The 11,834-nt window shown below is 41.9% G+C and overlaps 1 protein-coding gene across 1 annotated transcript in view; it reads right to left on the bottom strand.

Moving 5' to 3' along the window:
- Nucleotides 1–907: 907 nt before the first annotated feature.
- Nucleotides 908–11,834, bottom strand: part of tmem117 (transmembrane protein 117) — a 370,721-nt gene continuing 359,794 nt past the window's right edge. The window contains exon 9 of the mRNA XM_062982504.1: nucleotides 908–1,456. Within this exon, the coding sequence (XP_062838574.1) occupies nucleotides 1,368–1,456 (89 nt within the window). The 3' untranslated portion in view covers nucleotides 908–1,367. The remainder of the gene's footprint in view (nucleotides 1,457–11,834) is intronic.

The following is an 11,834-nucleotide window of genomic DNA, read 5'->3' as shown; positions in this document are numbered from 1 at the left end:
GCACCAAGATAACTATCCCATCCATTATAGTGGGCAGATATTAACCTGTGTCTTGAAGAGCTCTGACATTAGGACCTTCAAAACATTCAAAACCTTACCAGTAAGACTACAGTGAGATAGCAGAAAAGAGTCATTTCCCCCTCTCTGAGCCTTTTTCATCACACACAGCCTTCAAATCCTTTTGCATCTATCCTCGCCACCATATTTCCACAAAACTGTCACCAAATTTCTTACTACATTAGCACCATTGCAACTTTCTCAGAAATTCTGTGGCAGATATGCTATTTATGCAGTGTAAATCTACATTCACATATTTAGACAGTTGTGCTACTGCTGAAAACTGAAATTGTTCACTGACTGTCCATCTCATCACACGAGGTCAATTTAGCGCCCTAGCATGCTGACAGGATGTTTCCTCCTTGGAGCTCCATGCTGCCCATCACACAATGTATGGCAACTTCTGGCAGGGATCTGTGGAGGGAGCATCCTGGCAGCATGGGGGCCGGGCTGTGGCACAGGCTGGTGAGCAGCCTGCTGCAATAAATCACTCTGACCATGAGGTCATGAGTTCGAGGCCAGCCCGTGGTGGGGTGAGCACCCGTCAATTAAAAATAAAAAAATAACCCCTGCTCGTTGCTGACCTAGCAACCCGAAAGATAGTTGCATCTATCAAGTAGGAAATAAGGTACCACTTATAAAGTGGGGAGGCAAATTTAACTAATTTACGACATTGGAATGAGGAAGTGCCGTCACAGTGGATGATGAAGCAGCTGCTTCCCCCTGTGGCCAGAATCGAACATCCCCTCAGGAGAAGGTTAAATTGCCTCTGCGTCTGTCTGTCTCTGTCTCAGTTCTAGGTGTATATGGGCATTGAATGTTTTCCCTATATGTATATAATGTGATCCGCCCTGAATCCCCTTCGGGGTGAGAAGGGCGGAATATAAATACTGTAAATAATAATAATAAATAATCACAGTGTGCGTGTGTGTGTGTGTGTGTGTGGGAGCCATGTGGCAAAGCTTCCCCACGTGGGTTGGAGAAGTATCAGATGTGGGCAAGGTGGGGTGCCAGGATTGCTCCTCCGCACCACTGATTTGCCACAATGGGTGGATTCCATGAGATGTTGCCATGGCAGCTGAAGTGGAATATAGCACTATAATTGTGTGATGTGAAAGAACCCATGGATTGCAGACAGAACACTAGATCTCAGAGAGAAGAAGAACTTCCACACACTCCCCCAGCATGCTCGTTTTAATGAGTGATTTGAGGGGAGAATGTAATGATGTGAGTTCTTGCTTTCAGGTTTATCTCATCAGTGAGAATGACATATTTGCTTTATTGAAAATATCACAATGCAGCTGTAACATTTACCATAGGTCACATCCTTGCAGGTAAATTTTCAAGTGCTTATGTTTCTTATTAAGAGGCCCAGACGTCAATGGCTTTCCAGTCCTTCCTTAAACAACAACAGAAAAACAGCAGATGTTAGAAACTGAATTTAAATGAACCACAAACACTGAGTTCAATAACAATCATGATTCTGTTTCGCAACAGAGGGAAAAATGCAAGCATTTACCAGTTCTGTTTTCTGAGCTTTGATGTGATAAAAAATTTACCTTATTTGAATGATTCCACAAAAGCACTCTTTTGCCTTTGATGCATTCACGTTTTCCGGAAAGCAATATTCTTTTATGTCTCCACGGTCCTTTTATCCTGTTTTAATTTCAAAACTTTGTTTCTGCAATTGTCCATGTGTGTTTGTGTATGTGTGTGCGTGCGCATGCATGTGCCTATAAGATGAAAACTGGAATGAAAAAAAAAATAAACCAGCATGTGATATTTCAAAGTCACCAGAATGAGAAGTCATCACTAGAACATCACCATTCACGCATTGCAGAAGGCACCACTAGAACATTCTGATTCAAGCATTGCATATGTATGTCTCTGGTGCACTTTGACTGAGAACTAAGTTGCTCAATCAGTTTGCAATGGTGCAGTCCAGTATATAGATGTAGTATAACAGACCATGGTATACCTATTCTTGTGTAACTTTATGCTACTGTCAGAACCCTGGCTGCTGGGCACCAAAAACCATACACGGAGGCCAATCTCTATCTAATATCTTTATTAAGGAAATATATAAAAGCAATAAAAACAAGTGATGAATATAGTTCAGAAGCAGACCTTTCAAATGAGGTCAAATATAGTCCAAAAATGTATTGTCCAATAAATGATATTAGAGTTCAAAGTTTTAATCCACTTGACCGAAACACACACTTTGCCAAGCAATAGTGTGGGGAAATGTCAGAGTCTTAGAGTCCAATGAAGCTTGATAGCAAGGCTGGAAATAAACTTGGTTCTTGGCTAGGTCCGTGACTAGGAACAAGGCAAAACGTGAAGCGTGGAGCAGGGTCCGTGGTTACACAGCAAGTCAGGGCAAAGGCTTGGAAGCTTGATCCGGGAAGCAAGGAACTGGGGTTACGAAGTCCACACACGATCTCTCTCCTGAAGCTGATCAATTGACTCCGCAAAGAATCTCCCGTGTCAACCACCTATATTGGGTCTCGTTTCCCGCCAACAATTCTCTTTCCCTAGAGAACAAGAAACGAAACCCAACTCTGTTCAGATGCAAGACTCCTTAGATTTTCCCAAGGGAAGCAGGCCTAATCAGTCTGTTGTTTGGCTGCAATCCGCAAACTCCTCCGCTGGGCTTCTCTGACTCCTCTGTCTTTAGAATAAAATTCTTTCCTGGGAAACGGAGGGGAGTTCTGCCCAAGGCCTGTTTTACTGAATTCTTGAGGGCAAACATCAATATCCGGCAGGTGAAGAGACTCCGGCTCTTGTTGAACCGGCGAAAACCCCATGTTTTCATCTTCATCTGCCACAATTGTACTAGGAACAGGACTACAGGGCCCATGAGGCATCACAGCTACACAATCTCTCTATTGGATGTTGGTCTACCTAAGGCCATTGCTACATAATGCTCTTTGAAACTGCATTGCAGTATATTGTCAGTGTAGACTCATATAATACAGTTTCACTCTGGGTCAGCACCAACATATGTAGCCTGTGTAATTGGGCCTCCAGCTACAGGCAGAGAGATAGATGCAGATATATTGGAAGAGGAATGACGCATTAGGAGAACTACCCTCCATTCTGGGAGAGCATGAAGCAAAGTACCTATGAGATAAAATTACATCTCCATAATTACATATCCTGGTGCAGAATCTCAGCCAAATACGTTTTATTATGTTTATACATATGAATTTTAATTTGATTCAAAATATTCCTCAGTAACAATTGGAAGCTGGAAGTAGATCCATAGCTAACAAATAGAACAGGCAGAGGAATCTTAAACAACACTTACTTTACTTACTTACTTACTTAATTACTTAGGCGATCCCTCGTAGCTCAAGGACGATTGTCTTCCATCCTTGGTGTCTTGGGGGTGGGTTCTTAGGTGGCTGAAGAGTCCTATTCTTGACCCGCATATTCTCCCGCAGTGAGGACATCGGTTTCCAGGTGGAAGGCGGTCCCGGTCGGGGTTAGCTTGACGCTCCTTCCTCTTGGCACGTTTCTCCCTTAAGCCCTCCGTTCGTGCCTCTTCGAACTCCGCAGCACTGTGTGATGCCTCATGGGCCTTATAGTCCTGCTCCCAGTGCCATCGTGGCTAATGAAGACGAAAACATGGGGTTTTCGCCGGCTCAGCAAGATCCAGAATCTTTCCAGATGCCTGATGATGATGTTTTTGCCCAAGAACCCATTAAAACAGACCTTGAGCAGTTCTCACCCCCTTTTGCTAGGAGACAGTCCTATACTGCAGACAGGGGAGTGAAAGAACAGGTTCGCAGGAGTTTGAGAACTGCAGCTAAACAAGACACTGATTAGCCATGTTTCCCCTAGGAAAATCTAGGGAGTCTCACATCTGGAGAAAGCTGGGTTTCGTTTCCTGTTCTCTAGGGAAAGAGAACGCTGGACACCTGCTTGGCAGGAAAACGGGGCCCAGATATAGGTGCCTGGCACGGTAGGTTCCGTGCGGAGTCAACAGAGCAGCTTCAGGAGTGATTTCGTGTTTCCAGCCTTGTGTGGACTTTGCAAAGTCCGCAACCCCAGTCTCCTTGCTTTGCCTAGCCAAGTATTCAATTATTCAAGTATTGCCTTGCCTTGTTCCTAGCCACGGACCTTGTTCATAGAATCAAGTTTTGTTACAGCCTTGTTGTGAATTTACCTTGGACCTCGAAAGACTCTGGACATTTCCCCACACTATTGCTTGGCAATAGTGTGTGTTTCGGTTTATTGGATTCTACTTTGAACTCTAATATCATTTATTGGACAAAGTATTTCTGGACTATATTTGACCTCATTTGATAGGTCTGCTTCTGGACTATATTTTCTACTTGTTTTTATTATTCTTATATATTTCCTTAATAAAGATATTAGATAGTTATTGGCCTCCGTGTTCGGTTCTTGGTGCTCCGTTGCCTTGGGCGTGACACACTGCTGGTTACAGCTGACCTCCAATTGGAGCGCTCAAGGGCCAGGGCTTCCCAGTTCTCAGTGTCTATGCCACAGTTTTTAAGGTTGGCTTTGAGCCCATCTTTAAATCTCTTTTCCTGCCCACCAACATTCCATTTCCCTTTCTTGAGTTCAGAGTAGAGTAACTGCTTTGGGAGACGGTGATCGGGCATTCGGACAATGTGGCCAATCCAGCGGAGTTGATGGCATAGGAACATTGCTTCAATGCTGGTGGTCTTTGCTTCCTCAAGCACGCTGACATTTGTCCACCTGTCTTCCCAAGAGATTTGCAGGATTTTCCTGAGGCAACGCTGATGGAAACATTCCAGGAGTTTGGTGTGACGTCTGTAGACAGTCCACGTTTTGCAGGCGTAGAGAAGGGTTGGGAGGACAATGGCTTTGTAAACAAGCACCTTGGTATCTCTACGGATGTCCCGGTCATCAAACACTCTCTGCTTCATACGGAAAAATGCTGCACTCGCAGAGCTCAGGTGGTGTTGTATTTCAGTGTCGATGTTGACTTTTGTGGAGAGGTGGCTGCCAAGGTAACGGAAATGGTCAACATCTTCTAATGTTACACCGTTAAGCTGTATTCCTGGCTTTGCAGAGGGATTCGCTGGTGCCTGTTGGAAGAGGACTTTGGTTTTCTCGATGTTCAGTGAGAGGCTGAGCTTCTCGTATGCTTCTGCGAAGGTGTTTAGAGTGGCTTGTAGGTCTTCTTCTGAATGCGCACCGACTACGTTGTCATCAGCATATTGGAGTTCTATAACAGATGTTGTGGTGACTTTGGTTTTGGCTTTCAGTCTGCTGAGGTTAAATAGCTTGCCATCAGTCCAATAGATGATTTCCACTCTGGTGGGATGCTTCCCATCAACAAGGTGAAGTATCATAGCGATGAAGATGGAAAATAAGGTAGGGGCAATAACACATCCCTGCTTGACACCTGATTCCACCTTAAATGGGTCACTTTTGGAGCTGTTGCTGTCCAAGACTGTTGCCATCATGTATCATGGAGGAGTCTTGTTTAAGACTCCTCCATGATGAATCTTAAACAACACATTTCAGGTTAGTCATGCTAAATTGTTGAAACAATCCAAAAATATTACTTCTATCCATCTCCACTTTAGATTTCAGAAAAAAATATTTGAGACCATTTGTCTATGAGTTGAGAGTACTTTGAATGAATGGCCACCTACATTGATTCATGTAGATAATGCTAGAGTTTCTGTTCTCTTTGGGGCTATTTTTCTATCTAGTCCTAAAGAGATAATGAACAACTAAAGAGTTATTTGTTTGTTGGTTTTTTATTTTCTAATCTCGCTTTACTGGAATATAGGATTTTTTTTGATACTACAGTAAACGTCCTGCAGAAGGGATCATATATATTACGTGGTGAGAATGCTGTTGACATTTCTCAGAAGTAATCTAGGTTTAGGGATTGTTCAGTGACAGAGTATGATGGAATCATTACCTTTGCAGAGAATAATGGAATATTTTAGTAAATACCATGGGACTTGGGTATATAGAACATTAAAAATCAAGATTCTCATTTTCCTTAGGCTAAAGATGTTCCAACAGCAAGACATAAGATGTCTAAAAGTCCAAGATCATATGACATAAGGGTCAGGTTCTCAGGCAGCCATTTATTTCTCTAACCTCCCAAGAACAAAATATTAAGGAAAGGAGCAACACCTTGAGATTGCTCCCCTTCCCACATTTTATGTGCTCCTTAATTTGAGGATATATTGCTATCATAACTGAGAGGTGAATCTTCTAAACTGGTCATGCCAGAATATAGAAAGTTACTTTTTGAAAGCAATTTGTTATGTGTTTCACTACAAAGCCCATTATGTTAGTGATTGTATTAGTAATTCCTTTTTCATTAATTTGTATTTTCTGATTAATGTGGGGAATTCCTTCTAAAAAGAAAAGAAAATGAGAAGGGGCTCAAAATACTCCAAGAAAGCATTCTTAGTCCCAAAAAAATAGGAAGTTCATAATATTTTGCTATTTGCTAGTTTGCATGTATGCAAATTTCTTGTTTGTTTCACCACACCTGCTCTCTTCCTACATCATTCTAGCTGCAGCCATTTCCTTCCTCTCTTCTCCATTATTTTGTAAATAAAGCTACTTTTATATATTTTAAAAAGAGGTCTAAGCTTATTTATTTTCTCTGCTAAACTCTCTCTCTCTCTCTCTCTGTCTATCTATCTATCTATCTATCTATCTATCTATCTATCTATCTATCTATCTATCTATCTATATGTGTGTGTGGGGGGGGGGGGTGCACAGGCCAAGTAGTTGTTTAGCTTCTGCCTTGCAAAATGATTAATCTGCTAGAAATTTCCAGTACTATCTTTCACATTTTCAAACACCAAAAAAACTCCAATAGATTATAATGAGAATCTGATTTGGATATAAAGAATCTGACATTTGGCATAAAGAAGAAATATGAAATTAACAAAGTTTAATTAAAATATTTAAAGAAAAGAATTGAAGGACTCAATTAATGTAATCAGATTGGAATAGGAAATGCAACATTTTAGCTGTCTTTTCTGCAATATGAACAGGTGAGGAATAATGTCAGTCAGCTGTTTTTGTAAATACAGCTCATGGAGTGTTCTGAATTTTTATGAAATCTAATTTCCTTTTTTTAAAAAAAAAATCACAATTTTGTTATTGTATTCAGGGCTTTCTGTTTATCTTGTAAACAAGCCAGAGAGTCACTGCTGCTGGGTAGTTTGTAAATTGTGTGTATGAATAAATACATCACCATAGGAATGAGCATATAAATCAGTAATGAGCCTTTGCAACCAATATGAGAGACAAGATCTTAAGAATGTTTGGTCTAAGCAGCTTCATAACTAGATGATGGGTTTGGTCCTTTTTGTGTGTCACTTTTGTCCTCAAGAATCACAACGATAATCCAGTTCAGATAATCCAGTTCAAAGCAGATATTATGGATTAGCTGCCTTAATATTCTGAGTTATATGGCTGTGTGGAAGGGCATAAAAGTCATGGGATTGTGCCACTGGTCCACTCCATCTGTGACTCTCATTGACTCCAGCCCTTACGCTACGCCCCCCCAACCCGGCCATGGCAGTTGGATACTCACAAATGAAAATGTCAGGAAATAACTTTCAATTCCAATAGGATTCATGCAACCTATGGAATTCATGCAATGGTTTGGAAGACTGACACATCCTTCAACATTTCACAGGTAAAAACTGAGACAGATGCAACCAAGCAGCATTGGAGTGTGGTTAAGAGGACAAACATTGTTAGTGAGAAAGATTGGCTGAGTCCACTGGAAATGGCAAGATCCTCCTCTCCCGTTGTCCCTGCTGAGATAACTGGATGCAAATTAATTTTGGATTTGAGCTCAGTTTCAAGCAATTGAAGGCACTATCTACACTGTCCATTTAATGCAGTTTGAAAAAAGTGATTTCACTGTATAGATGATTATACAGGAAATCCTAGAACCAGCTTAAGGGCCATATAGTGATTACATGAACCACGGAGCATTGGAGCACATTAAGGAATTTATTTTATGCACTATTATGGCTACTACAACTTGAAACTAGATTCGTACTACATGAACTGGTCAGTCGGCGGTTCGAATCTGGGGAGCGGGGAAAGCTCCCGTCTGTCAGCTCTAGCTCCCCATGTGGGGACATGAGAGAAGCCTCCCGCAGGATGGTAAAATGTCAAACATCCGGGCACCCCCTGGGTAAAGTCCTTGCAGATGGCCAATTCTCTCACACCAGAATCAATTTGCAGTTTCTCAAGTCCCTCCTGACACACAAAAACTGGTCAGTGTAGATCAGGCCAAAGTAAAATAGGAAATTGGAAGGAGGATAGGGAAAATAAAGGATTTTCAATGCGCTTATAATGTTGGGTAAAAGAGGATGATTTGGGACTGTCCCATTTTGACATAATTGGGGGGTATGGAGGAGGTTCAGTGTAGCCATTAGGACATTCACCACTGACTAATCAATGCACTCTGTCTAAATTCTTTGCCTGGAAAAAGGTAATTTTGATCGTAATCCTCTACATTATTGTGGTTAAAACCCCTTCATGGGGCTGCTTTTTCTGGTTCTCCCTCCTTAAATATGCAAACCCTCTGAACTCCTGGAAAGGTGAGTAGAAGTGACACATTATTTTTTCTATTGCCTCAAAATGGAAACCACAGTGATACATTGCAACCCTCCAAAGCTTTAAATGAGCTGAAAATAGGGTTGTTCAGGTTACAGACCAATCCAAACCCTGTTTTGGGGTCCTTGTACACATACCCTAAAAAACGGAAGAAACCGGGATAAAAAGGGGATAACTAAATGACATTTCATGAAAATGTGCTCTGATTGGAGTTAACAGCTGAAAACCTGTGTTTAAAAAGTGTGCTTAAAATCTGATTTCAGTATTTTAAAAAAGTGCATATTTTCATGACTGTATATGTCTGCAGTCAAGGAAAACATGTGATTTTGTCCGTATACCCCGGTGTGAACTGCTCCAGTGCGTGTGTACATTTTAAAATACTGAAACAACTGATCTTGGCTGTAAACACATGGAGCCATGGACACACACGTGGCTAAATGGAAGAACAAATAGAAAGCAATTACAAGGAGAACTCTCTGCAAACATTTTTTTGTTCTGTTTATGAAATTAAACAGAGCTTGAATGTACAGTAGGGTGAAAAGAGATTATACGAAATCTGCTTGTGTGTACATTTAGACATCCACATGAGTGCACATGAAGTCCAGTATATCTCAGAGAGTCAATTTTTTTAAAAAAAGTAAACTTCTGCCAGATGTCCCCCATCTATCTTTTGGATTTCTAAAATCTGCTACAAATGAAGGTGTCAGGATGGCAGAGGATCATTTATTGGGACTGACAGGTCTGTGTTTGGACTTGCTGTCAGGTCCTGCAATTTTTTCTCCACTTATTTATCCCACATTTTGACGCTGTCTGGAAGCACCCTTAGTTTAGCTGGTACATAGTTCAAGGTGCAAGTTATCACCTATAAAGCCCTGCCTATCTTCATGACCGCATCTTCCCCTATGAACCATCACAGTCCTTAAGATCCTCTGGGTAGGCTCTTCTCTCGCTCCTACCCCCGTTACAAGTGTGGATGGTGGGGATGAAAGAGAGAGCCTTCTTGGTGGTGGGCCCGGGTCTCTAGAACTCCTTCCCCAGGGAACTTAGGCTAGCATTTTTCTTATCCATTTTCAGGAAAGATCTAAAACAGTGGATATTCCACTGTGCTTTTGATTAGACAATTCCCTAGACAACTTGACCCCAACTAGGACATAAAATCTCATCCATGCACTTATTACTATTCTCTACTCAAAGATATTATACTCCATTGCATATTGCCCTCCACCTCAAACTCTGTTGTTGATTATGCACTTTATCTATTAGTCGTATCTTTAAAACTGTTTTGCACCAGTCCGTTCATCCACGCACAGAAAGTGACAGTTATTTTAGGTTACTGGTTGATTTGTTGGTTGTTTCATACTTTGTTATAATGCTCCTGTTTTGTTCTATGTTATTGTCTATGTACTTGCTATGTACTATATGTTATATTTTAACAATGTTGCTCGGGCTTGTCCCCATGTAAGCCACCCCAAGTCCCTTGGAGGCGTGGTACAAAAATCAAGATATTATTATTAAGAGTTATTATTACATAATTATCCACATATGTGTGCTTTATATACAGAGAAGCAGTGAGTAATGTGAGTTATGCAGCTGCCATCACTCTAAGCCCTTGCAATATGAGTACACAAGAGACGGGTCAAACTCCTTGCTGAATATATTTGCACACCTTCTGATTCATTTTGGAGGCAATTGGGCCTCATCTACACAAACTGAACTGCATTATAAGGTCAATGTAGACTCATATAATCCAGTTCAATGTAGTTATACTGCAATATATGAGTCTGCACTGACCATTTATTATAATGGTAGTGTAGATGGGGCCTTGAAGGGTATAAATATATAGTGGTTTGCAACCACTAGGGTTTCCCTTTTCAATAGAAGGGGAGAGACAAAGGCAGCAAGTAAAACTGTTGTAGTTGGGCCAGGGGGCAATAATACTACTCTGAACTCCTGGAAAGGTGAGTAGAAGTGACACATTATTTTTTCTATTGCCTCAAAATGGAAACCAGTAGAACTGCTAGCAGGAAGAAAAGAGCTAATGGTGAGCAGGTGTTTGATGAGGAACAGCAAACAAAGCGGCTCTGGGAAATACTTATGGCTCCTTCTGAGGAAGAAACGTTTGAAGGGTTCTCTAGCGAACGCAATGCTGGAAGAAGATGGGTTAACAGAGAGTAGAGGAACTAAAAGGACAACTCGGTAGCAAGAGTCAGATGAGGAAAGGGAAAGGAAGAAAATCCGGGATTTACTTACTGCTCCCACGGAAGATGAAACTTTTGAGAGTTTTTCTGGGAATGATGGGTCCGAGAGTGAGAGGGAAAGTGCTGCAGATTGGACTCAAGTAAATGTGAATACAGAACCAGTTTCTGGGGGTGCATCAGGGGATTGGCAAACTACTGATACACCGGGACATGGGGAGATCTAAGTCTTGAACAAAGATGGAGGGACTGGAGGGTTTGAGGGTTTTTCTGGGAATGATGGGTCCGGGAGTGAGATGGAAAGTGCTGCAGATTGGACTCAAGTAAATGTGAATACAGAGCCAGTTTCTGGGGGTGCATCAGGGGATTGGCAAACTACTGATACACCAGGGAAATGGGGAGATCTAAGTCTTGAACAAAGATGGAGGGACTGGAGGGTTGATGGGCGAGGTTCACGTATGGGATCAAGATCAGCTGTGAATAATGATGACAGGGCGGAGGCCTCATCATCGTCGGATAACGATGCGTAAGTTAAAAGTGGAGTTGGAAGTAAAGACTCTTGGCAGAAGGCAAGGTGTCGTTTTGGATATTGGATTGTCGCTGCCTGTTCTTCTGTTGGGCTTGGGTCCTGGCTGTACAGCTTCTTGTTTCTGAATTCGGTTTGGCTCTTGACGACGGCATCACTTCCCTCGGTTCCTGAATTCGGGTTGGCTCCTGACGACAGCATCGCTTCTCCCAGGTCCTGAATTCGGCTTGGCTTTTGATGGCGGCATCGCTACTCCCGGTTGGCTTTCCTTTGGTTCCTGAATTCGGCTTGGCTTTTGACAATGGCATCGCATGCTCTCACTACGGGTGTGCGTTTGGCCCTTTCTTGGCTTTCCATTCTGTAGTTGGGCGTGACCGTAGCTTCAGTAGACTCTTGGCTGGAGTTAAACCAGATTATCAAGCAAGATAAGATGGATTATTTTC

The sequence above is a fragment of the Anolis carolinensis genome, chromosome 5, assembly GCF_035594765.1.
Source record: "Anolis carolinensis isolate JA03-04 chromosome 5, rAnoCar3.1.pri, whole genome shotgun sequence".
Classification (NCBI taxonomy): domain Eukaryota; kingdom Metazoa; phylum Chordata; class Lepidosauria; order Squamata; family Dactyloidae; genus Anolis; species Anolis carolinensis.
The sequence above is the reverse complement of the archived record's forward strand: the minus strand, read 5'-3'. Positions and strand labels throughout refer to the sequence as shown.